The 24,917-nt window shown below is 38.9% G+C and overlaps 2 protein-coding genes across 4 annotated transcripts; both read left to right on the forward strand.

Moving 5' to 3' along the window:
• Nucleotides 1–4,885: 4,885 nt before the first annotated feature.
• LOC104823021 (DNA-directed RNA polymerases IV and V subunit 4) lies at nucleotides 4,886–6,765 on the forward strand. 2 transcript variants are annotated; one of them, XM_010554430.2, is made up of 10 exons: nucleotides 4,886–5,057; nucleotides 5,141–5,203; nucleotides 5,287–5,355; nucleotides 5,449–5,517; nucleotides 5,617–5,728; nucleotides 5,811–5,888; nucleotides 6,133–6,166; nucleotides 6,245–6,313; nucleotides 6,466–6,561; nucleotides 6,593–6,765. In XM_010554430.2, exons 1-9 carry the CDS (start codon nucleotides 4,997–4,999, stop codon nucleotides 6,538–6,540), a joined length of 630 nt encoding a protein of 209 aa, XP_010552732.1. In that variant the 5' UTR covers nucleotides 4,886–4,996; the 3' UTR covers nucleotides 6,541–6,561; nucleotides 6,593–6,765. The 2 variants fall into 2 exon arrangements, with proteins under 2 accessions (XP_010552732.1, XP_010552731.1); XM_010554429.2 differs by having other exon boundaries at nucleotides 4,887–5,057; nucleotides 6,130–6,166.
• Nucleotides 6,766–8,214: 1,449 nt separating this feature from the next.
• On the forward strand, nucleotides 8,215–22,765 carry LOC104823022 (guanine nucleotide exchange factor SPIKE 1). 2 transcript variants are annotated; one of them, XM_019203608.1, is made up of 31 exons: nucleotides 8,215–8,657; nucleotides 8,813–8,941; nucleotides 9,104–9,266; nucleotides 9,384–9,475; nucleotides 9,622–9,734; nucleotides 9,829–9,884; nucleotides 9,987–10,084; nucleotides 10,220–10,357; nucleotides 10,640–10,951; nucleotides 11,691–11,978; nucleotides 12,310–12,471; nucleotides 12,563–12,754; nucleotides 12,849–12,892; nucleotides 13,137–13,206; nucleotides 13,794–13,955; nucleotides 14,691–14,798; nucleotides 14,889–14,926; nucleotides 15,127–15,271; nucleotides 15,480–15,606; nucleotides 16,355–16,548; nucleotides 16,843–16,973; nucleotides 17,317–17,392; nucleotides 17,484–17,594; nucleotides 17,915–18,097; nucleotides 18,772–18,915; nucleotides 19,144–19,281; nucleotides 19,401–19,748; nucleotides 19,823–20,152; nucleotides 20,799–20,984; nucleotides 21,211–22,185; nucleotides 22,267–22,765. In XM_019203608.1, exons 2-31 carry the CDS (start codon nucleotides 8,864–8,866, stop codon nucleotides 22,519–22,521), a joined length of 5,457 nt encoding a protein of 1,818 aa, XP_019059153.1. In that variant the 5' UTR covers nucleotides 8,215–8,657; nucleotides 8,813–8,863; the 3' UTR covers nucleotides 22,522–22,765. The 2 variants fall into 2 exon arrangements, with proteins under 2 accessions (XP_019059153.1, XP_010552735.1); XM_010554433.2 differs by having other exon boundaries at nucleotides 8,216–8,657; nucleotides 19,108–19,281.
• The last annotated feature ends 2,152 nt before the right edge of the window (nucleotides 22,766–24,917 follow it).

Consider the following 24,917-nt stretch of genomic DNA (forward strand, 5'->3'; position numbering starts at 1 on the left):
TCTCCGTTGGGCCTGGTTTATTCCGAATTTTAAACGGTAATTATCAAAAATATCCTTAATCCACCTTATCTAACTATGACCAAATATAGTATGAATATAGTATGTATAATCACATGTTTTAATCAAATAATTAGTAAGATATACAAGATATAAACATAATAAATCAGTGAGATCACCATAAATTTAATGTTATAATTGATAAAATCAATATGTGATCACACTGTACTTGGATCACATAGATCACATGATCACTGTTGGAGAATGATATATGTTGAAGTAGAAATAGCAAAATAAAAATATTTTTGATATAATGCTATTTTAAACGAATCATTATCAAAAATACCATTACTTTGCTATTCTTACTTCAACACATACTATTTTCCAATTGTGATTATGTGACCTATGTGACCTGAAATATAGTGTGATCACATGTTGATCTCATTCATCATAACATTAAATTTATGATGTTTTAATCAAATAATTAGTAAGATATACAAGGTATGAACATAATGAATTAGTAAGATCACTGTAAATTTAACGTTATAATCAATAAAATCAAAATGTAACCACACTATATTTTGAGTCACATGGGTCACATGGTCACAGTTACTAGAGAAGTGTATGTGTTGCAGTAAGAATAGCAAAGTAAGGATATTTTTGATATAATGTCATTTTAAAACGTGATCGGCAACTGGATCCCCCATCCCCTCCTCATGCGTATCATTCCCGCGCGTCATAATCTCGAGTGGAGGTGCGGTGCATCCTCGTCGCGTGTTTTGGTGCTAAATGAATCGAGAGAGGTGAGGAGATGTGATTATTGCACCACTCACTTGATTATGATTCTGAAATTTCATCCTTCGGTCTAGGATGGACAGATTATATAAGAAATAATGGTTAAATAACAAGATCAGTATAGTTTTTATGTCAACTAAATTATAGTTTAAGAGAAAATAGTGAATTAGATCGAATAAAAAGTAACAAAAACTAATACAAGGCAATGAAATGACAATAACACTTAGAGATCATTGTCGCCTATGATGTATATGGTAGTTTTCCACATATATGAATATAATGGTGATTCATATTCAATTAGTGAAATTCAACTTTTTAAAATTGAGGAAGACTTTTGATTACTTATTTCTATATCTAGATTATTTTAACTTATCATCTTCTGAATTTTTAGATAAAAGTCTAAATATATAATCTATTGCTATAATAATTCCTAAACTGGTTAACCTTCTCTCGAAAATATTAATCAAATCTATTATTTAAATCTATTATGAATTCAAATATCAAATACTTTGATAGATCTAACTCTAAAATCAATCATAAAGATGATCAAATGTTATGATTCCTATATCGAAAATTATCTAATTAGGCGATGAAATCAACCAAAATTTCAAAATCAACCCGTGATCTAAACTTAGGCTCAAATTCATTAGAAAACATCCTAAATCCCTACCAAACTAGTGGTAGAAATCTAGACTCAGACTTTTCCAAAGAACCGTTCTAAACTCGGTCAAACATCGATTAGAAACATCGGTATCACGAACACGCCACAACTCATCTATGAAACTAACGAGTTGATAAGTCGGTGAACATAACGAACAAATTCATTTTATTCGTTAGATTCATAAGTTCTAAAAAGAACCAAGATGTAAAACCTCAAACTCATTAAAAAGTGACATTAAAAAAAAACTCGTATATATCTTATTAATATGATTATTTTCCATTTTCATAGATTATAATATGATAGAAATGAAATAAAGAAGGTGAAATTAAAATTTCATATGGTAAAAAATAAATTCCAAAGTAATAAAAGTGAAGTTTGAAAGATCATTTTTCCTTAATTTTGACTAACTAATCATATTCTTCTCTTCCAAATTTTATTTGGACCTGATCAATGTTTGTTGTGGGTTGAGAAATTGATTCAATAAGAATCATATCATTTATTGGATCGAATTGATCAGAATTTAACTCATTAAGTATGTGATATTGAAATGACTGAATGAGAGGCTATACCTTCACCAAGAATTATGTACTTGGTAAACATTTAAAGTTTTGGATTTTAGTTTATGCATCTTCAAGTAACGCAGCAATCCGAGCCTCTGATCAAGAGTTATTGATGAAACAATACAACCTCCTCAATCTTTGTCCCATGACTGAACCGTTAGTTACATCCTCTCTCCATGTTTTTTTCTTTGAATCTCAACTTCTCTAGATCAAAACTATGGTGAGTTAGAAACTATTTTCAACTAGACTCGCGTCGTTTGGAGTTGAGAACACAAAGTAATAAGTAAATTTCTCTGCAATGTTCATCTGTGTGCATGAAACCAAGAATTCATGTCAATGTACAATCTATTTTTCTTTGTTTGCTTTGAGTTTCTTGATACACTCCCTGAGATCATATCACCAGATTAATGAAAACATTAGATTCAACTCATAAAACTGAATTGAAAATAGTACGAAGTATCATGGATGTATGCCAACAATCATAGAAGTAATGACCAAAATTTTGACAAATATAATATTAAATCATAGATGTATCATACCTTCTTCCATTGTTTATTCTAAATCTATGACCTCAGTCTCGACCTTGATCACCTCTTCCGCCACACCAGTACCATGTTGGGTTTTCTGGGATCTCTAGAGCGAATCCTATTCCTAAGAGATCGATTCTAGGGTTCGCGCAGTGGATGTAAAACAAAAATTTATAGAACCCTAGAACAATGGTTCTTATGAATCGTAGAAACGTTAGAACACTTACCTCAATCGATCCGGGGCCTGTATCAATTGAAGAACTCGTTCGATCACAAAAGGGAGGAGGAATACCTCGCTCTCTACACGTATCCACACCTCGGGATGGATTCCAACGGTTGGAACTTGTCTGCTAGGACCCGAATCTGCTATTCGGTTTTGCGCTTCGAGAAAACAAGACTTGGAACTCTTAGAACTCTTTGGATCTCCCCCAAAGCTCTCAAAGTTTTGTACCAGACGGTTGCCCAAATCTCTCCATTAATTAGGGTTTCAATCTCCTTCTTATAAGGTGATTTAACCCTAATTCGGTCTTATTTTCGAAAACCCGAAAGCCAGAACAGACGGTACAGAAATACACGTGGACCGTCCTTTCCAGCAATACAGAACGGACGGTCTGCGTCTAAACGTGGACCGTCGGGTCTGGACTTGGCGGACCGTCGGGTCTAGCCCTTTCGGTCTGTCTGTTCCAACCCCTTCCGTCTCGGTTTTTCGTCATTTTCTCGTGCGTTTTGTCCTTCCCTGCGTGTGTGACCCTGTAGGCTCATTCGATATAGCAGTATAACCCGAAATCTCTATTTCGGATATACAAGTCATAGGCGGTCTTTAGCAAGACACTATGACTACCTATCTCGAATAGAGTTTGTTCGTGATCTTATGAACGCCAGTGATGATTCCGGCTGATGATCCTTTTGTATCGCGATATCATATGTCGAATATAAGGCATGGACAAGCCACCTCATCTGATTCGACTGCTTTCTCGTTCACTGAGTTCGACTGTCTGAAATAGACGACGTTCGTCTATCGTGCGGCCACACATTTCTACAGTCTCGCTCACACGAGGGACCCAGCAATATCTCTCTCTTTTGCGAGAGGTACAAATCCCGTCTTGACTATCTACAATCCAGCACATGATTCGTTTTGTACCTGATACACGCCTTTATAGTCCTCCTGTTACGCATGACGTTTGACGTATTCAAAGCACGCAACTCCTCATGTTGGATTCCGTAGATATCTTAGGTCTTAGGATCCAATCATGGAACCGCCATATGAGATTCAAGTCATGACGCTAGTCTATGTGACAATCTCATGCGGGTCAACCCGATATTCCGTTCTCCAACGAATACCTATGATTGTGATCGTATCCAATAACTATGATCATCTCTATGATCATCAATCATACATCATACTAGTCTTATTATATCATTATTCCCACAATGATACACAACTAATGAGTTTAGTATTGTTCATAACAATATATGGATTTCATAACATATTAAAGCATGCACAATATGTAATGAATCAAACACTCATCCATAAATCATAGAAAGCGTCAATACATCAAATGTATCCAAGTAAAGCTCGCAAACAGTACATCATAGAACATTAAACCAACATACCATACTTAGTTCTTCTATTTTCTCCATCATCTACGATTGCCCGTCGGCACATGATAGTTTGGTCAATGACCACCTCGTCTGCAATAACTATCTCCTCCTCGTCATTGTTGATTATCTCCTCTCGAATTTTCGATCTTAAAAAAGAACTTCGTCTTTAGTGCATGCTCAACAAAATTTTCTTCTTCTTCTATTTGATTCAATCTGTTTTCAAATGTTTTCAAAGAGTTAATAGTTATTTCATCGTCATTGAATCTAAATTTTTGGATTCTTTAATTACGACTAGTACTGAATTAAATTTTGAGTCAAATGACTTCAAAAGTTTCTGTCCAACCCAAACATCTTTCAACTTTTTATCATCCGTCGCCATTGGGATAAACGACGATGGATAACCGTGAAATATAGTCTTGAGATCAACTATGAACTCTCTTGTTGCAAATCTTCGAATTGTTCTCGTAAAGAAATGCTCAACCCCACCTATTTTAATATGGTTGTTACATATGCAGAAAGGCAGAGAGATCTATTCTTCATTTCATCCCCACCTATTTTGTCGCGGGTAAAATCCCAGCGGAACTCAATTATACAATTGGGTCTTGGGCGATGGATCACTTATCTTAATGGGTATATGTGTTTGGGCCTTTACTAATCTTGTGAGCCTCATCTATCGTTATCTAATTCAGCTCGGTCTGTTTGATTTGGGCTTCTCTTAACCCCCGCCCAGAAACTATCTACGCGTACTATCATCAGGAGGCGAGTTGTATTCGCAGACGTCTTCTCATCGGGTTTCTTCCTCTTCGGCCGAAAGCCACCCAATTGATCATCTCGGCTCGGATTACTGAGAAGCAATGTCGGAAAAGGGGGGGAAAGGGTTCAAATCTTCTCTCAAGTCCACTCCTTCCAAACATGGTGTGGCATTCTTAGTTCCGTTTGATCACTTTTTCTCTCGAGATTGTTTTAGGGTTTTGCTCAGTTTTATGGCTTTTGTGTAGGATCGTCAGGAGGGAAGGACGACAATGCCAAGAGGGGAAAGAAAGTTCAGTTTGAACCCAAAGGTCTTAGTCTGCTTTCTCTCCGAATCATAGTCTCAACTTTCTCGTCCGTTCGGCTAAAGGTCTTATCTTCTGTTAACGTGTAGGCTCAACCGAACCTAGATATAAGGTTCTCAATGGATCCGATGACCATTTTCGGAGATTTGCTGCTAATGGTTCCGTTTTCTTCTCTTGATTGCTCTGTTGTATGCTTTACTTCGCATGCATTCTATCTGTTATGGTTATCTCTGACCCTTTCGGTACGAAAGGTGGAAAGGTGGACAAAGGTGGAAAGGCTGGCAAAACGTCTCTGCCACTCGAGCTCAAAGCCGACAAGGGTTTGTGCATCTGCCCTGTCAACTTCTTTGCTCGTGTTCTTTCTACTTGGTTAGCTTTTCTCTAACTAGGTGGTCGGTGTCATGGTCTCTGCTTCCCAGAGCTCCCAGAGAATGCCAAGTGCTTGATGGACTGTGAAGCTGCTCAAATATTAGAAGGCATCCAGGACCAGATGGTCGTGTTATCCGAAGATCCCACTATTAAAATACCTGTGTCAGTACCATCCTCTACATTGCATACTGTGCTCCACGCAGATTAGGGTCTCCATTTGTCTAACATATAGTTTATTTCGCAGATCATTCGACAGAGGATTGCAGTATGCTAAAAATGGTAGCTATTACACAAACCCTTTGTCCGTCAGACCCCTCCTTGAGTATCCTCTTTAACTGTTCTACCTCGGTTCATTTTTTGCGCTTACTGTGGAGAAATTGTCTGCCAAGTTAATATGATTTAGTGTTAAGCTTCTTTTTTCCCATCAATATTGTATCCCCATGCTCTATCCCATTCTCTCCGCAATTTGAGAAAAAAGATGGTGCTAATTTAAGGACTGGAATTCTATCTGGGAAGCATTGTCTTGTCTGTATCTTGTTTTAAAACTTAACGACTATGGATAGCAGGTGTCTGAAAAAGCATGGTGTCTCTGATGGTGAGGTAGTGAGCTCAACTGAAGCCCCTCTGTTTAGACAGATGATTAGCGCCTTCTGATTTTTGTTGTTACGTCACGTGCAGATGTGTGTGATTGCAAATGTCTGTCCGGAGAGTATGGATGAAGTGTTTGCTCTTGTTCCATCATTGAAGGTATGGCTTGGTGCTTCCAGAATCTGAGGCTTGCCTGTGAATCTCAATCTTACTGTTTATTCATGTGTCCTTGGGACGTCCATTTATATTGTTGTTCATGGGATGCTGTCCCTTAAGATGCTGTGAATTTGAGGTTGTGGGAATCTATCCAGGGTAAAAGAGACTTGATTAGCCAACCCCTACAAGATGCATTAACAGAGCTATGGAAGCTTAAAAGATCAAGATGAGGGAGGCATATCCGTCTTCTTTGAGGTGAGAAGATGCCAATCGGCACAACAAACTGCTGAGTGCGGTCGTTATCAATGTTAGGTGCCGACCTGAATATTTCATTATCAATGTTGCTCTGTATAGCTTAAGTTCTAAAGCAAATTAGTGCGGTGGATGACAAAATCTCGTGCCTTTGACTTCAATTTTCTCTCTGAAATATGAATCGGAAAGGGTAATTGCAAATAGAGAGAGGGCTATCTTAAATAATTTTTTCAGTTATCAGCTTTATATCAGATGCCAAAGGAAACTAAACACATGTTGGTACAAAAACTACTGGGTTCATTGTAGTGGCGAAGAAGGATAAAAGGCGACGATGTGTAGGGCCCGTTCCACGAATTTGTGTTGAGAAATGAGCTGTGCCCGCGGTTCTTACTACAAAGGCCCTTTCCTTGCAAGCTTCGAGTAATTATGCGTTTCAATGTTATAGGCTACAGCCCAATGTTGTGAATACCGATTTTAAAACTTTATAATCATTATGCCTTCCTATATCCAAAATCTATGGATAGTATACGGATATCAAAATCGAATTATCCAACTTATTTGATTCGATCCGTATTTTATAATAATATTATTAAATATAGGGTAATTTGATAATTAATTTATATTCATGGTCATTTTGAAAAAAGAAAAAACTACATTAGGGTTTTTTTAACATCTGTCACCTATTTGTCAAAAACTCAAATTTCTCCGCCTCCTCACTTCCTTTCTCTTTCGTAGTCGTTCTTCATCATGTTTTTCACGGTTTTTCGTTTTGTTTTTGGGAGATTCTCTTTCGCTACTTTATTTTGATTCTCCAATGAGTAGATTTTGCATTAGGGCTAGAGATTATTTGTTTTGCGTTTTTTTTTTCCTTCGGAGCCACTGATTCTCTTCCGTAGATATTTTTTTCTGGTTTTGTTGTAGTTCATATATATATATATATATCTCCCTGTAGGAGGAACGTCTCTAATTAAGTGTCGTATATCTCTTGATTCAAGTTAAATTTTCTCAATCGTAAGTTACATATATATGATTGAAATATATAAAACTTTTATAATCATCATATATATAATTCACCCATCTGGACACGTATTTGATTCATTTCTTCAAAAACCCCAAATATGTCTATGCATTCATTGAGAAATTCTCTACTTCACAACTTTAAAAGCGGTGTTACCCGCATCACACATGGACGATCGACGACACAATCAATGAAAAAGGAGAGCTCCATGGTTGACCACATAGAATGCTCCCCGACGGCGGCACGCGCTTCCGATGGCCTTCCTCGCCGACTCGAAGCTTGCTGGACAGATCGACGGTCGGAATTCGAGCAGCATCCTCGGTATTACGGAGTTTCGGTCGAAGCTCCAGTGGCTGAACGTACAGCGGAGGGATCTCCGGAAACCCTCCTTTCACCACCATTTCCACTCTCCATGCCGTTTCCACGGTGATCACCGACGCCAGAGGATCCCTAATCCTCGATGGATCTGCTTCCAGGGTTTTCGCCGCCGTCGATCCTTAATTTTTTACTGGGTTAGAGAAAGCCCATTAGAAGTCCATATATAGATCATTTTGGGCCTTGAAGCTACAACCACCGCGCACCAAAATATCTCCCCGTGACGTGGCCCCTTTTTTTTTTTTTTTTTTTTTTGAAAACAAATCTTGGAAAGATTGGGTGACAATTGAGAAATGAGGAGAGTGAAGGGTTAAACCTAAAGTCTCATGTAATGGAGTTTCAGTTTATTTCCAAGGCCTTTCGGTTGTAGAGGAAATAATGATTGTTGGAAGATAGAGCCTTGTTAACTTGTAATCTTGAAAAGAATATAAGACCAAATGGTGGTTTTGATATTTTTTTCAGCAAAAAAGAAAAGAAGTAAAATACAAATTTTAAAAAAGTAAGCAAATCATTTGGAAAATCTGCAGTCGAGCTGGCTCGATGCTGCTCAGCCCAATGCACCATCATCACTCAGTGACTGGGTTGGACTTTCGCTGGACTCTCTCTTCTCTCTCGCAGCAATGAAACCTCTCTCAACTGCTACATCTTTTGGATCTGCTTTCCCGTCTGCGTAAAGGCAAAGACTCATCTCCAATCATGTCTGTAAGTTGCCATTTTCTTCTCTAACCGCTTCCACAGATCTCGTTTTACGAATGCATCTCTCTCTCTCTCTCTCTTCTCTTCAATGGTGTTGCATTTCTAGGTTTCTATATTTCTGGTTCCATAGTGATGTTGGTTTTCGATCAATTCGGTTGCAGTTGTCTTCGTAGCTGAAATTGCATAGATCTGGGTGTTTCAATTCGAGCTGAATGGAGAACAGCAATCTTAGCCTTCGCTTTCGCAAGATTTCTCGACAGCCTGTTGCGCTTCCGAAGCTTGATCCCTTGGTTTGTCTCTCCTTCTTCCCCGTTTCTACCTGTCCTACCTTATGATGTTCCTCCGTAGATCGTAGTTCAAGTTCAAGCTCCTGCTACTAATGTGCCTCACTTATCTTACTCTTCAACATGTTATTCTCATTTTCTCCTGATGTTTCCCCTTTTTCGGTTTAGCTTGATGAAAATCTGGAACAGTGGCCGCATTTGAGCCAACTGGTCCAGTGCTATGGAACTGAATGGGTCAAGGATGTGAATAAATATGGACACTACGAAAGTATTCCACCTGCTATCTTCCAGAATCAAATATTCGAAGGTCCCGACACTGATACTGAGACAGGTTACATTGCTCGACCTTCAGTTTGTTTCTGCATCTGCATGTTTTGGTTGAATCAACTCTCACTGGGTTCATAAAAAAAAAAACTCTCACTGGTTCTGCATCTCCGAATTTCTATAGAAATCCGTCTATCCAGTGCCAGGAGTGCAACATTTGATGAAAATGTGACCAGCACATCGGGGAGGCATTTTGCTGATCCTGGCTCTGCCAAGGTAACATTGGCTCCGTGTTTCCTCCAGATATGTAGCTGGAACTTGGTTTTCCCCATCATTACCCTACTTAAGCCTAAAGCATCTATCCCACTCAGATTTTTTCTCATTCATCCACTATTTTCTCGGGATGTGTTGCTTAATTGCAGCATTTTGGACAACCTCCCCTCCCTGCTTATGAACCAGCTTTTGACTGGGAAAATGAGAGATCTATGATATGTGGCCAGAGAACTCCAGAAACTCTTTCAGCTCACTATTCCAGGTTTTGGTGTATCATAGTGCTTTAGCTATTCTCTTCTCTCACCTGAATCATCTTTATCTGATTTATCTTTTCTTTTCTTCTTCTATCTTCTCAGTGGATTGAAGATATCTGTTAGAGTTTTGTCTCTATCTTTCCAGGCTGGCTTAGTTGGTGAGAATTCTGACACTGTATGGCAAATATGTTTCCCCCCCCAATTTTTGGCTATCTTAGTACCTTTTTTTTTTGGTCCAACCTTCTATTGGAACCATGCAGAACCATTTTATGGCTCACTTTCATTGTACAATCAAGAGAGAAAAGAGAAGCTGTCAGAAGACTTTTATTTTCACAAGTTACCGACAGAAATGCAGGATGTAAGTCACTGAGCAAATTTATAGGCCCTCTTTTCTTCTTTGTCTTATCAGAATTACACAAATTGATTTGAGCTTTTGTTGTTTTTACTCGCTGAGTTTATTATGAAAATGCTGTCCATTACACATTTATTGCAGGCGAACACCTCGTCTGACACTCGTGGAGTCTTCTATCTAGATGCCCCATCAGCATCAATTCATCTGCTGATCCAGTTGGAAAAAACAGCAACAGAGGAGGGAGGAGTTACCACTTCTGTCTATTCCCGGAAAGAGCCTGTAAGCCCGAAATCTCTGAGTTTGTTCTTCTCATCTTTTAAGGTCCTTAATCATGTGAATTCCTTAGTCTACTTCATATCTTTTTGTTGAGAGATTTTGGCTATTGACCTTTCTTTGGAGGAACTTGGAGATGGCCAGTGACCTACAATGCATTGTTAAATATTAACCCATCTTTGCTGTGTGTTGTAATTTGAGCTATTGTGATGGTATCCACATTATATGCCAATTGCCCTTTTTTAGTATAATTAGTACCTTTCTTTTTTGCAAATCCATTTGAATCAGGTGCACTTAAGTGAGAGAGAAAAGCAGAAGTTGCAAGTCTGGTCCCGCATTATGCCTTACCGGGAGTCGTTTGCCTGGGCAATTGTTCCACTGTTTGATAATAGCATCACGGCAAACTCAGGTGGGTCAGCTTCACCTAGTAGTCCTCTAGCTCCCAGTATGTCTGGGTCGAGTTCCCACGAGGGTGTCATTGAACCCATTGCAAAGATCACATCGGATGGAAAGCAAGGTTATTCAGGTGGAAGCTCTGTCATAGTAGAAATATCCAACTTAAACAAAGTTGACGAGAGCTATTCTGAGGACACTATTCAGGTATGATGTTATTTCTTGCAGTACCCACAATTGCGATTCCAAGATAATGAATGATTATCTTGCACATTGGTTATACTTGGATTCGCAAAACCAACTATGATGCTTGTTCCGTGCAATTTTGAAGTTACGTCTACTTGCTGTGCCAACTTTTTTCATTTTTTTCCTGAATTCGTTTATGATCCACATTTTGAAAAAATTTATGAACCTTAGGTCTTGAGACAGACAATCCTTATACAAGAGCCTAACGCTTTTTTTAGTATTTTACAAAATGCAATAGAGTTGTATGTGTTTTCTGTATGGGAGAAATCATTTGGAGCATTTGCTGAAAATAATACGTTTATCGGTGTTGGGTTAAGCAACTTGTCCCAGAGGGCAGATTTGAGAACAAGTAGATCTTGATGTTTCATTAATCAGCTTTTAGATATCATTTGCCCCGTTTCCTGTCTTCTCCATGAAGTCTATTTAGTTGCAGGTGTTTTTACCTGAAGACATCATGAAAGAAGAAGGTTGTAATGTTTTCAATGATATTCACTGACCATTGAATTTTCATACTGCCATTTATTTTCCTTTACATAAATCCTTTCTGTTCTGAATTGCATTGGGGTAGTTCATCAGTCAAAAATAACTGCCAGATTTTTGGTTGATACAGTAGCTTCAATCTATTGATTGCTGTTTAAGTTTGGCTGTGTGGCATTTAGGAATGTACTATTGTCTTATTATTTTATGATATATTTTACAGGACCCTAAACGCAAGGTTCATAAACATGTTAAGGGGGTTATAAGACTCGAAATTGAGAAACACCAGAGTGGACATGGTGACTTTGAGAATTTGTCTGAAAATGGCAGTTTGACAAATGACTATTTCGATCCGACAGACCATCTTGCTGACCTGACACCTATGAAGTGTCCAAGTACTGGTTTTGGTGGACCTCGAAGTAGTTGCTCCAAGCTGAATTTTGAGGATACAAAGGAAATACGAAGAGACACTACAAGTGCAAGTGGAAGTCTCGACTTAAATTGTTATTATGTAAGCATTATAACTTCATCCTGCGTCCTATTGTTTCCTTCATCTATTGCTTTAAAGTGTCGATTTCATTCTTCAGCTTGTCTCCTTTCATGAGAAAGTTTTCTCTTTATGATAGTCAGCCCTATCCCTGACAATGATTCACTAAAGCAGGCAGAGCTAATTAGGCCTTGGTAACTGTTTTGTTTCTTAACGATTGCTTAGATTAGTGATTCCTTTCATATCGGGTAATTTTTAACTTGGTTTGAGGGGATAAGAAATCAAAGAACGTGATATCTCTATAAGCATGGCTGGGATGCTGGAAAGTGTACTAATTATCGTCTTCTGGTTCCAGGCTTTTGATTTCTGCGCTACAACAAGAAATGAGCCTTTTCTGCATCTTTTTCATTGCCTTTATGTGTATCCCTTATCTGTTGCTTTGAGTCGGAAGAGGAATATTTTCATTCGTGTGGAACTAAGAAAGGATGATGCAGATGTCCGTAGTCAACCGTTTGAGGTAAATGTGATTGCGAATGTCACCACTCTTGGAAAAATTGTTTTCCTGCCCTGTCTTTAACTGTTTCATTTGTACTTTTTAATTTGGCTAGGCAATTTATCCAAGAGAGCCTGGTGTGGCACTCCAGAAATGGGCTCACACACAAGTTGCTGTTGGAGCTAAGGTTGCTAGTTACCATGATGAAATCAAAATTTCCCTTCCTACCACATGGACGCCATCTCATCATCTATTATTCACTTTCTTCCATATTGATCTCCAGACAAAGCTTGAAGCTCCAAGACCAGTAAGCTTTACATCAGTTTTATGTTTGATTCACAATTGATGAATCTGGTTTCAACATACTTATCAGTTATCGTATTTTATGCTCATATTTTTAGGTGGTGGTTGGATATGCATCACTTCCACTATTGACATATATCCAGTACGTATATGAAATTAGACATTTACCTTTTGATCAATGGGATCGCAACTTTCCTTGTTGTTTATGTCATATGGTGTTATTTCTCATCTCTATACAGAAGATGCTGGTATGTAAGCCCATAAAATTAAACTCTGATGACACTGAACCTTTTAACTGGAATGTTATATAGCATCTGATGATATCTGAAACTTAGTATGACAAAAATTTGCTCTTCCACTGATATAGTGGTTGGTTCTCAATGCAGCTCACGCTCTGAAATTTATCTTCCGGTCGTGAGGGAACTGGTTCCACACTACCTTCAGGATAACACCAAAGTATGTTTTCATAACATGCAATATGTTGCAAATGATGACAATAGCTCTTTCTCTCTCTGCATCCATGTTTCAATATCTATCATATCTTTCCTACAATGCTTGTGCAAGATGGATGCTTAGTTACTATTCATCAGTGGTAGGCGTATCGTTTGCTTCTCGTTAGGACATGTTTGTAACTTAGATACTTCTTCCAAATAGTAACTTCTTAAACCCTAATATAGTGTGAAGATTATGGATTTCGAGGTCTTTAGATAATAGAAAAGACAATAGCAGAATAGAATAAAGAAAAATGTTAATAATGATATACTGATATAGTACGATAAAGACTGGACTGAGAAATCAGATGTATGACTGATTAAGGTCCAGTCACCTGCCGGCATGAGAAACTTTGAGGTATCAACATTTAGCACAATGCTGATAATCATATATTTTATTCTTGATCTTTGAAATAATTAAGTTATTCTTTTTCTAGGCAACCTTTCATTTTTTGCTCCAAACAAGGAAATTAATAATTACAACCTTATATACTCGTCAACATGTCTCTAGTTCAAAATAACTGGGGAATGATGTTGGTTTAATTATTGTAGGAGAGGCTGGATTTCTTGGAAGATGGCAAGAATATTTTCAAGTTGCGACTGAGACTTTGTTCATCGTTGTATCCCACTAATGAGCGTGTTAGGGATTTCTTTCTAGAGTATGATAGGCATACCCTCCGGACAAGCCCACCTTGGGGTTCAGAACTGCTGCAGGTATTCACATAAACTGAGTTTCGTCTTAATTCTTCTCCGTTACTTTCTCTAAGTTATTATCTTCTGCTGTTATACTCTTTTGCCCTTTTCTTTTTCAGTGAAAATCACCGATATGCCCCACCACACAATATGCATGTTTTTGTGTGTATATGTAGATATGTACATGTGCGTGTATATAAGTATGGATTCTCGTTTGGTACTTTGGTGTGGATACCTTTCTGTTATAAGAAATTTGAAACATTTGCAAATGTTGGTGATGCTAGCAAGTTGAACTCTGTAGTGATGACTGATGATGCGACAAGGGATCATCTATTGTAGGATCATCTGGGTCTGGATTCCACTTCTCACATATTGCGATCTGCGTCATAAGGGTCTTAAGAATTGAAAACAATACAAATTCCAATGGTTCTCACTCGATTTGTCATCCTCAGAAAAGAAGCTAGTATAAGATGAATTCTAGAAGGATTAAAAGAAGATTTATAATCTATATTCTGAGTCTATAACATGATCCATGGCTGCCTTGTAGGCTGTTCCATGCACGCTAACTCGTCTTTTATGGTTGGTTATCATTGAAACTTTTAGGGTTTTTGATTGTGCTACTTAAAAGTTGTATCAGATTTTTGGAGTTGATTAGATGTGTACTTTATGATACATTGTTACCGTAATTCCTTATATTAAGGAACAACTAGGGATTTCATGCAACTATTATTTTTTATGTGATCATTATACTTACAGGCAATAAACAGTTTGAAGCATGTCGACTCCACTGCTTTGCTTCAGTTTCTTCACCCAATTCTTAACATGCTCCTTCATCTTATTGGCAATGGTGGAGAGACTCTTCAGGTTTTTCAACTAAAATTATCTGCTTGCTTTAGCATGACACCATTGTTCTGTGCATTGTTAATTATGGTCGACTATTGTCCATGGGTTCAGGTGGCAGCATTCAGAGCCATGGTGGATATTTTAACTCGGTACGCATTTACCTGTATTTACCAATCGAATTTAACGCTGTGATCTCTAGAGTTGCAAATATTTTGCAGTGATCTCTAGAGTTGCAAATATTTTGTGCGACTGGGCCCTGCAAATCAACAAAAACATGCCTCTTGTCTGTAAACATTTTTCCGTGAAGTCATTGGTTTTCTCATACAAGATCTTGGATTTGTTTTTATAGGGTGCAGCAGGTGTCATTTGATGATGCTGACCGAAATCGTTTTCTGGTTACCTATGTTGATTTTTCTTTTGATGACTTTGGAGGCCGTCAGCCACCGGTTTATCCTGGTTTGTCAACTGTTTGGGGAAGTCTAGCTAGAAGCAAGGTATTATGCGCACATGTGCCGTTTACAACACTACCAGTGTCTTCGTGATATTTGCTCCAACTCTTGAAATTCGTTGCGAATTCATTTTGTACTCATTCCGTATTCGAATGAGAATATCTCTGTGTTACCTGTTTGGGAAATTGTCTGCTGTGAAATATCCCACTTTTTTTTTTGGTTGGTTGTTGAACAGTATGAATGGGCTGTGCAGGCTAAAGGTTACCGTGTTGGACCTGTATATGACGACGTTTTATCAATGGCTTGGTTTTTCCTTGAGCTAGTTGTTAAATCAATGGCATTGGAGCAGGCACGTCATTTTGATCATAGTCTACCTTCAGGTATGGTGGTACTATCCTGTTTGCATCTTTCTATTGGGGTTTCTTAGTCTGATTGGCGTTTAATGCTGTTTTGAGAACTTGTTTATCCTTAAGAAAGACAAAGAAATGTATAACTAAAACGTCCCAAATTAATCATGCCTTTTTTTAAAATGGGTGCTTGTCTGGAACTCAGAGTATTCAAGCTATTGATTTGCGCAGAAATCAGCCATACTTTTCATATTGACTGTAAAGATGAAACCTATCCTCAACCTTTGTAAATCTAAAATGCTTCTCGAACTGTGTATCTCAGCTCTCGTGATCCTAGTAGACTCTTAATTGTGATTATGCCCCCTATCCATAAGTATTTTTGTCCATGAGAAAGAGTACCAACAGTTAAACCATCATTATCATTTCTGGTTTGAATATTACAGACCATTTTCACAGCTTGAATTTCCTATGAGATGCCAATATTTGGTTAAAGTCACCTGAAATCAAATACCCGTACCGATCAGTTATCATTCCATTGTATTACGTTTTCAGTGCTTGCATTTATGGAAAAATATTTGAATGTTAAAGCATGACTACTGGATGTTGTTCTTGATGCTTAGCTGTGTCGTGGCCTCTGGCCTCTTAAAAGCAATTACATTCAATGAATCCTCCATATTAGGTTACCTTGTTGTATCGGCATTTGAAGGGATGGCTTTTTAATCACTAGCTTTAGCAACTTGTAATCTTAACATGTGTTGTGTTCTATTGTTTTCTGTTATAGGCGAGGATGTTCCACCCATGCAGCTCAAAGAAAGTGTCTTTCGTTGTATCATGCAACTATACGACTGCCTTTTAACTGAAGTACATGACCGTTGCAAGAAGGGATTAAGCTTGGCAAAACGTCTGAATAGCAGTTTGGCCTTCTTTTGTTATGATCTTCTATATGTCATTGACCCACGCCAAGTTTATGAACTGGTATGTTTTGTGTGGGATCGTATTTTGTTTGTGTGATATCTTCTAGACATTCTCATGCGACAGCAATCATGTTAACTAATATTCTCAATTTTTGTTTTAGTATTACTTAGAGGCAATTGCGTTAATTCCTGCATTTAAGCTCGTTTCTTTTAGATTTGTTTATTGGTAGTCTTTGAAATTAAATATAAAGTTCAAGCATAATCATGACTCTACTCATTAAAGTCAATGTTTGACAGATATTCTTTCTTGCTTTTATAGTTTGACAGAATTTGGATCATTTCTCGCATTTTACAGGTATCACTATACATGGACAAGTTTTCTGGCATTTGCCAATCTGTGCTGCATGAATGCAAGCTTACATTTTTGCAAATTATCTCGGATCATGATCTTTTTGTGGAAATGCCTGGAAGAGATTCTTCAGACAGGTGCTCAGTCCCAAAAACTTCATTACCTGGTTATTCAGTTTGACATTGCCAGTTATTGCCTGTGGGCAAACATTTCAAATCTTCCTTTCATAATGTTACAAAGAGAGATTGGTGCACTAGATGTTACATGGAAGGAAAGCCTACAATTAGCCTTCACAATCTTCTATCTTCATTTTTATGTGTGTGAGGGGCATGCAGATGTGATTGTGTATGAGTGCATGTGAACTCTATGATGTGTGTGTGACTATATATATATATATATACATACACGTTAATACCTTTCCTGCATCTTGTTTGGAACAAAATTCACTTTGGCTCAACCAACTTTACTTGTCTCTTCTAGGAACTATCTCTCATCCGTCTTAATACAGGACCTATTTCTGACCTTGGATCATGATGATCTGCCTCTACGGGCGAAGGTCTATTCTAGTTCTTTATGCTTTTACGTTCAAGGTATCTATCATGATAAAATCCTACATTGTTGGCCATACTCCTTTGGCATACCTGCAGGCTGCAAGAATTTTGGTGATCCTCTTATGCAAGCATGAGTTTGATGCTCGGTACCAGAAAACTGAAGATAAGCTATATATTGCGCAACTATATTTTCCATTTGTTGGACAGGTACATCACAATGGCTATGTTTCACCAATGACTGTATATTATGCACCTCAGTTTTAAAATCTTTCACGAGTCTTGTTTTCCAAATAGTAGGGCAGAAGCTAGGACTCAACTATAATTCCCTCAAGTATATCATAAATACCCCTTTAGATAAAAATAAGAAATTTGCTATGAGGAATTAAGTGAGGTGGCAACAACATCCTTTGAAGGGAAGTGACAAATATATCTCTTAAGCGGGGATGGGCTGGTATATTTGTCCTCACCTGAGGATTACATTACAACTGACTTCTTGTGTTTTTTGTGTTTACCTTTTATTTTTGCAGATTTTAGATGAGATGCCTGTTTTCTACAACCTAAATGCTACCGAAAAGCGTGAGGTTTTAATCGCTGTTCTGCAAATTGTTCGTAATCTGGATGACACATCTCTTATCAAAGCATGGCAGCAGAGCATCGCTCGGACTAGATTATTTTTCAAACTCATGGAAGAATGCCTCATACTTTTTGAGGTTCCTTTCTAACAAACTTTTAATTATTCGAATAGTGATAAGTTCTTTAAATTTCAATTGCTATGAAGCGAAGAAAAGAGTAACTGTTTTCCATGCCGCTTTAAAGTTTGATAAGGATGGTTAATGGTGGCTGATTATCCCCTATAGATAAAGTACTCTGGCTCAAAGGGAATATACAAAAGTTAGGATTGTGTTCCCTTTGTTCCATCTTCTTCCATATTTGTACTTCAATCACTGCTAACAATCATAACTGTCTCATAACTGTCGCATGGTAAAGCTATAGGTTACACCCCCTGCTCCGCAAGTTTCACCTTGTCCTCAATGTTAAACTGAGAGACTAGCTTAATATTCTAAGTGTTGCAGTCTTTACAATTATCAAGACTCCTGTGTGGTTGTTCTTTAATTCGACATGAATAGAATCTGCTGATTTTCTTGGATCTTTTCTGTTAATTACTGTACACGATTATTTTCTCATTTGTTGGTTTCATAGCTTTTGCCTGTTACATTAGAATTTGGCTTCACTTCATTCTGTCCAAGTGGTAGAATTATGAGCATCACTCTACTGGGTGAACTTTGTTTGGATTCTTTTGACAAAATCGTTATGCTTGTATCATCTATTTATAGTTTTGGAATCTATTGGAAATTGAATAATATTGATTTACCACAATTCTCAGCATAGGAAAGCTACAGACAACATGCTTGTGGGCAATAATCCTCGTGGTCCTGTCAGTGAAGGACCTGGGTCCCCAAAGTACTCGGAGAGACTTTCTCCTGCAATCAGCAATTATATGTCAGAGGCTGCCCGGCAAGAAGTGAAGGTGAGTTGTTGGATTCATCTTAGCAGTTTGTCCCTTTCGTTCACTGGTTTGCAAAAACTCACCACTTCACTTATGGGTTTACCGCCATCTGTAGTAATCTTTTTGAAAACTTTGTTGCCAAGTCATTGGTTTTAGCATATTAAGAGTTAAATATAGTCAAGGGCTCAAATAGCTTTGGTATTTTAACTGCAGCTTGAGGGAACACCTGACAATGGGTATCTGTGGCAGAGAGTTAATTCTCAGATGGCCTCTCCTAGCCAGCCTTACTCTCTTAGAGAAGCTTTGGCTCAGGCGCAATCATCACGGATTGGAGCTTCAGCTCAGGCTCTGAGAGAATCTCTGCATCCTATTTTAAGGCAAAAGCTGGTATAGTTTTCTGTTGCAGTTCATGCTTTCTCCATGACATGATATGTCAGAGCTGACATAATCATCATCAATAAGATATTCTTAATTCATTCTATCTGATTCTGCTTTTAAACTACCAGGAACTTTGGGAAGAGAATTTGAGCGCCGCTGTTAGCCTTCAGGTTTTGGAAATTACTGAGAAGTTCTCGTCATTGGCAGCCTCTCATAATGTTGCTACTGACTATGGGAAGTTGGATTGCATTACAACAATAGTCATTAGTTTCTTCTCCCACAACCAGTCATTAGCTTTTTGGAAAGCCTTCTTTCCCGTGTTCAACAGGATCTTTGATCTTCATGGGGCCATACTGATGGCAAGGGAGAATGATCGCTTCTTAAAACAAATTGCCTTCCATCTTCTCCGCCTTGCTGTTTATCGAAATGACAACATCAGAAAAAGGGCTGTCACTGGTCTTCAAATACTTTTAAAGGTGAGAGTACAGAGCCATATAGACACTTCTTTGGTTCTTACTAACTCACTTTAGCTCTTGCTTTGTTCCTGCAGAGCTCGCTCTATTTTATGCAGATTGCTAGACTGAGGGTGATGTTGACCATTACACTATCAGAACTCATGTCGGATGTTCCAGTGACCCATGCGAAGACAGATAATACATTAGAAGAGAGTGGCGAGGCACGGCGGCTTCGACAGTCATTAGAAGAAATGGCTGATGAAGTTAAGAGTGCTGATTTGTTGAGGGAGTGTGGCCTTCCTGATCATACTCTCTTGACAGTTCCACACAAATTTACAGATAACCGCTGGTCATGGGCTGAAGCGAAACATCTTTCCGACAGTCTTATTTTGCCGCTTGATGCTAGCCTTGAGTATGCACTTCTGGTATGGTTTATCTTCAATTTTTCATTTTTAAAGACAGTACAGTTGGAGTCAGTTGTGGGATGAATGTCTTATGCTCGTATTCCTTGTTATATTATGGGAGATCCGTTGCTTTCTCAACTCAATGCTCCTCCCTGTGATAGCCACTTAAATTATTCTATAGTGAACATGGAAACAATATGTTCAGGGAATCATGCTGATGGTTCTCTTCTCTGTGAATCGAGGTAGGATCTGATTGGACCCAATATTGCACTGACCAACGATATCTTCCTTGTCAAAACTGTGTAGAGCCTCATTCCAAATAGGAGAAATGGTTATGGATGTACTTTAGTTGACTCTTCTCCTTTCTCTTTTCTGTGTTTCTTTGCATTACAATCACTGACTTCCTAACGTGAGAAAGCCAGGAATAACATCAGAAGGTTAATTTAAATAATGCACGAGTGTCTTGACATAAGTGTTCTACAGTAATTACCAGTATGCCTTTTGATCATTACACGGTCCAGTCTGGCCTCAAAACTTTTTTCCCCTGATCTTTGGTGCTGTTTGTATAGGGAGTAGTTAATTTCTGATGGCACCTTCACCTGACATTTTTTTTTTGTTGTGGTTCTTCAATATGGTAAGATCTTTACATATGTCACTTTTCTTGTAGGCATCTGTGATGGCATCAGACAGATATACTGCGGCAGAAAGCTTCCATAAACTTGCAATGGCTTTTGCTCCTGTTCCAGATCTTCACATAATGTGGTTGTTGCATCTCTGTGAATCACACCAGGAAATGCAGTCCTGGGCTGAAGCTGCGCAGTGTGCTGTGGCTGTTGCTGGTGTTATAATGCAGGTAGCGACTTTACTGTATCCCAAATGTGGTATCTTTATGTGTGTCCTTGGCTATTTTCCTATTGCATATAGTCTGGCACAATGGAGATGTTATCGTCTTTGCTGTCTAATTATCCAACAATTATCGTTTCCTTTCCTTTTTGAACCTGAGTATTCATTCAATTTTTCCATCCACTAAATGTTGCTATAATTGTTGTTTTGTATCATTTTTCCCTCTCTTCCTCTAGGCCTTGGTGGCTAGGAATGATGGTGTATGGAGCCAGGATCACATGGCTGCTTTGCGCAAAATTTGCCCTGTGGTAAGTGCGGAGTTTACTACAGAGGCATCTGCAGCTGAGGTAGAGGGTTATGGCGCTTCAAAGCTGACAGTTGACTCCGCTGTCAAGTACCTACAGCTTGCTAATAAGCTTTTCTCTCAAGCTGAGCTCTACCACTTCTGTGCTAGCATTTTAGAACTTGTTATTCCAGTTTATAAGAGCAGGAAAGCTTATGGGCAATTGGCCAAGTGTCATACATTACTTACTAATATATATGAGTCCATCCTGGAGCAAGAATCAAGCCCGATCCCGTTTATTGACGCCACTTATTATCGGGTGGGATTCTATGGTCAAAAGTTTGGGAAACTGGACAAGAAAGAATACATATATCGTGAACCACGCGATGTACGGCTAGGTGATATCATGGAAAAACTGAGCCATATATATGAATCTAGGATGGACAGCAACCATATTTTGCACATTATTCCAGATTCCAGACAAGTGAAGGCAGAAGAACTGCAGCCAGGAGTGTGCTACCTGCAAATAACAGCTGTTGATCCAGTCATGGAAGATGAGGATCTTGGCAGCAGGAGGGAGAGGATTTTTTCTCTCTCCACTGGAAGTGTCCGAGCTCGTGTCTTTGATCGGTTCTTGTTTGATACCCCGTTTACGAAGAATGGCAAGACACAAGGTGGATTAGAAGATCAATGGAAAAGGCGAACAGTACTCCAGACAGAAGGTTCATTCCCTGCCCTGGTAAATAGGCTATTGGTTATCAAGTCTGAATCTCTCGAGTTCTCACCGGTGGAGAATGCAATTGGAATGATAGAAACCCGAACAGCTGCTCTAAGGAATGAACTTGAAGAGCCTCGTAGCTCTGAGGGGGATCAACTCCCACGCCTTCAGAGTCTGCAGAGGATTCTGCAAGGAAGTGTTGCAGTCCAGGTGAGTGATTTTGGATCAAATTATCGTATGATTTTACCTTATTGAGTAAATATGACCATCGGACTTCTCATGAAAACGCAGGTTAACAGCGGGGTCTTGAGTGTATGTACGGCTTTCCTATCAGGTGAGCCTGCAACTAGACTGCGATCACAGGAACTGCAGCAGCTAATTGCAGCACTGCTTGAATTCATGGCTGTGTGCAAGAGAGCCATCAGGGTTCACTTCAGATTAATAGGTGAAGAAGACCAAGAATTCCACACCCAACTTGTTAATGGATTCCAGTCTCTTACCGCGGAACTGTCACATTTCATTCCGGCTATTTTGTCTGAACTTTAGAGTTTCCAATGTTTCTCCTGTTCTTTTAAGTCTCATTTTGCCTTTGATTTTGTGTTGTAGAATCTAGTTTCCTCCACCCGCCTGTATCCAAGTCATATCTTGTTGTATTTATCTGTATTGATCTTCCCCGTTTATATTTTGTGCCGTATGAACCAGTAGAATGTAAACCACAGTTTTGGAGGGCATTTTATGGACTAGGAATATTTCAAGGCAATGGCTCGGCTATGGGGAAAGATTGAACGTCTTTTCTTTTGTTCGTATTCAATGCATATTCAAGGTATTTCATTTTGGAATATTCGAATTGGGGGAGTAGGGGTGGTAAAAAAAATGGCGAGTTGGGTATTCAAAATTCGAGTATCTGGACATCCAGTGACATGAGATTGGAAATAATGTTTAGAAAATTTCGAATTTTGGATAATTTAATGTGAGACCGGTAATTATCCAGGTCCGAGTAGTAATAAATTTACAATTTTATCTTTAGATTTTAATTATTCAAAGTTCAAACCCTGTGCCGTTCCGATTTTCTAGTTTTCCGAGGATTTTCTTGTTTTTTTTTTTGTATAGCTCTTTTTGTTTTAGAAAAACAAATTGCGGTATACGTGTTCAAGGTGTGAGGACAAAAGAAACAATGGTGTGGTGGAAAGGACATATATTATATGGTGGTGAATTGAGGGTGTGAGGACAAAAGAAACAATTTATCGCCATGCACTTACATGAAAATGCAGGTTAACAGCGGAGTCTTGAGCGTATGTACAGCCTTTCTATCAGGTGAGCCTGCAACTAGACTGCGATCACAGGAACTGCAGCAGCTAATTGCGGCACTGCTTGAATTCATGTCTGTGTGCAAGAGAGGCATTAGGGTTCACTTCAGATTAATAGGTGAAGAAGACCAGGAATTCCACACCCAGCTTGTTAACGGATTCCAGTCTCTTACGGCAGAACTTTCACATTACATCCCGGCGATTTTATCGGAACTTTAGTAGCTGCCAAGGTTTCTCCTGCCCTTATAATCCCGTCATTTTACTTGTGAGATTGTGTTGTAGAATCTAATTCCTCTGCTCGCCTATATGTGGTTGTATTTATCTGCATGCATCTTCCCCGATTATATTTTGGGTGGAACCCGTTCAACACACTTTTTGAGGGTCTATTATGGCCTAAGCATGTCTGATTTGCGTCCCCGCTAGACCATGCTGGCCACCTTTTGGCCAGACATGTCGACTCATTGGACATTTTTTTTCAGGCCTATTCGTCATGGTGTTTTGTATTGTTAGATAAGTGTGGGTCTGGATACAGTGAGAAAGAACAACAAAACAATGAAATCGAAATAAAAAACGAAAGAACCCGGATATGATCCTCTAGGCGTGATTTCACTATAGAGAGATAAATATGTATTTTTACATGTGTATTATTAGGTTAACCTATTTGTATAAATACCTTCATATGTGATTAATAATACTAAGCTTCCTTTTATTGATTATATGGTATCAGAGCCAACCCTAATTATTTTGTCGGCGCCATCATCTCTTCTCGTCATCTCCACCGCCTAATCTGTGCAATATTCGCCGGCGCAATATGTCTTCTTCAAATATCTTTGCTGCGCATGACACCGAAGAAGTCACTACCTTTGATGCCCAATCTCCACAAAAGACATTGTTATTTGTCAATATGGCAAATATCACGAAGCTTACTTCCACAAACTTTCTAACATGGAGCATCCAAGTGAAAGCACTCCTTGAAGGCTACAAGCTAGACTGCTTTATTGATGCCTCTTCTGCAGTTCCTTCTGTCACCGTGACTACCGACGGTGTTTCTACCGAAAATTCGGCTTTCGGTCCTTGGAAACAACAAGATCGGCTTTTGTTCAGTGCCTTGCTGGGCACGATATCAATTTCTCTTCAACCCTTAGTTGCTCGGGCAAAAACTACCCTCGAGGCTTGGACCATCGTCACCAACACTTATGGGAAAGCTTCCCGCGGACATCTCTTGCAACTTCGTGATCAGATCAAGAGGAGTGTCAAAGGCTCTCAATCACTTGATGAATATCTTCGTTTCATCACGTCAAAAACCGATGAACTTGCTCTCCTTGGTAAGCCGATGGATCACGAGGATGTTCTTGAAGCTATCATGGATGGTCTTCCGGAAGAGTTCAAACCCGTCATTGATGTGGTCAATGCTCGGGACACTGCAATTCCTATTGACGAGCTTCATGAGAAGCTTCTCAATCATGAAGCAAAGCTGCTCCTTTCGTCCTCCTTGCCAGTGTTGTCATCGGCTCCTGTCTCGGCTAACAATGTCTCGTCGAGACCGCGCCATTCCCCTCGTCATCCTGGTCGCTCGAACTGGCCCCGAGGACCCTCTCCTTCGTCGTCTCAGACCAAGGGTTACATGGGTAAGTG

The sequence above is a fragment of the Tarenaya hassleriana genome, unplaced genomic scaffold (assembly GCF_000463585.1).
Source record: "Tarenaya hassleriana unplaced genomic scaffold, ASM46358v1 Cleome39, whole genome shotgun sequence".
NCBI lineage: Eukaryota > Viridiplantae > Streptophyta > Magnoliopsida > Brassicales > Cleomaceae > Tarenaya > Tarenaya hassleriana.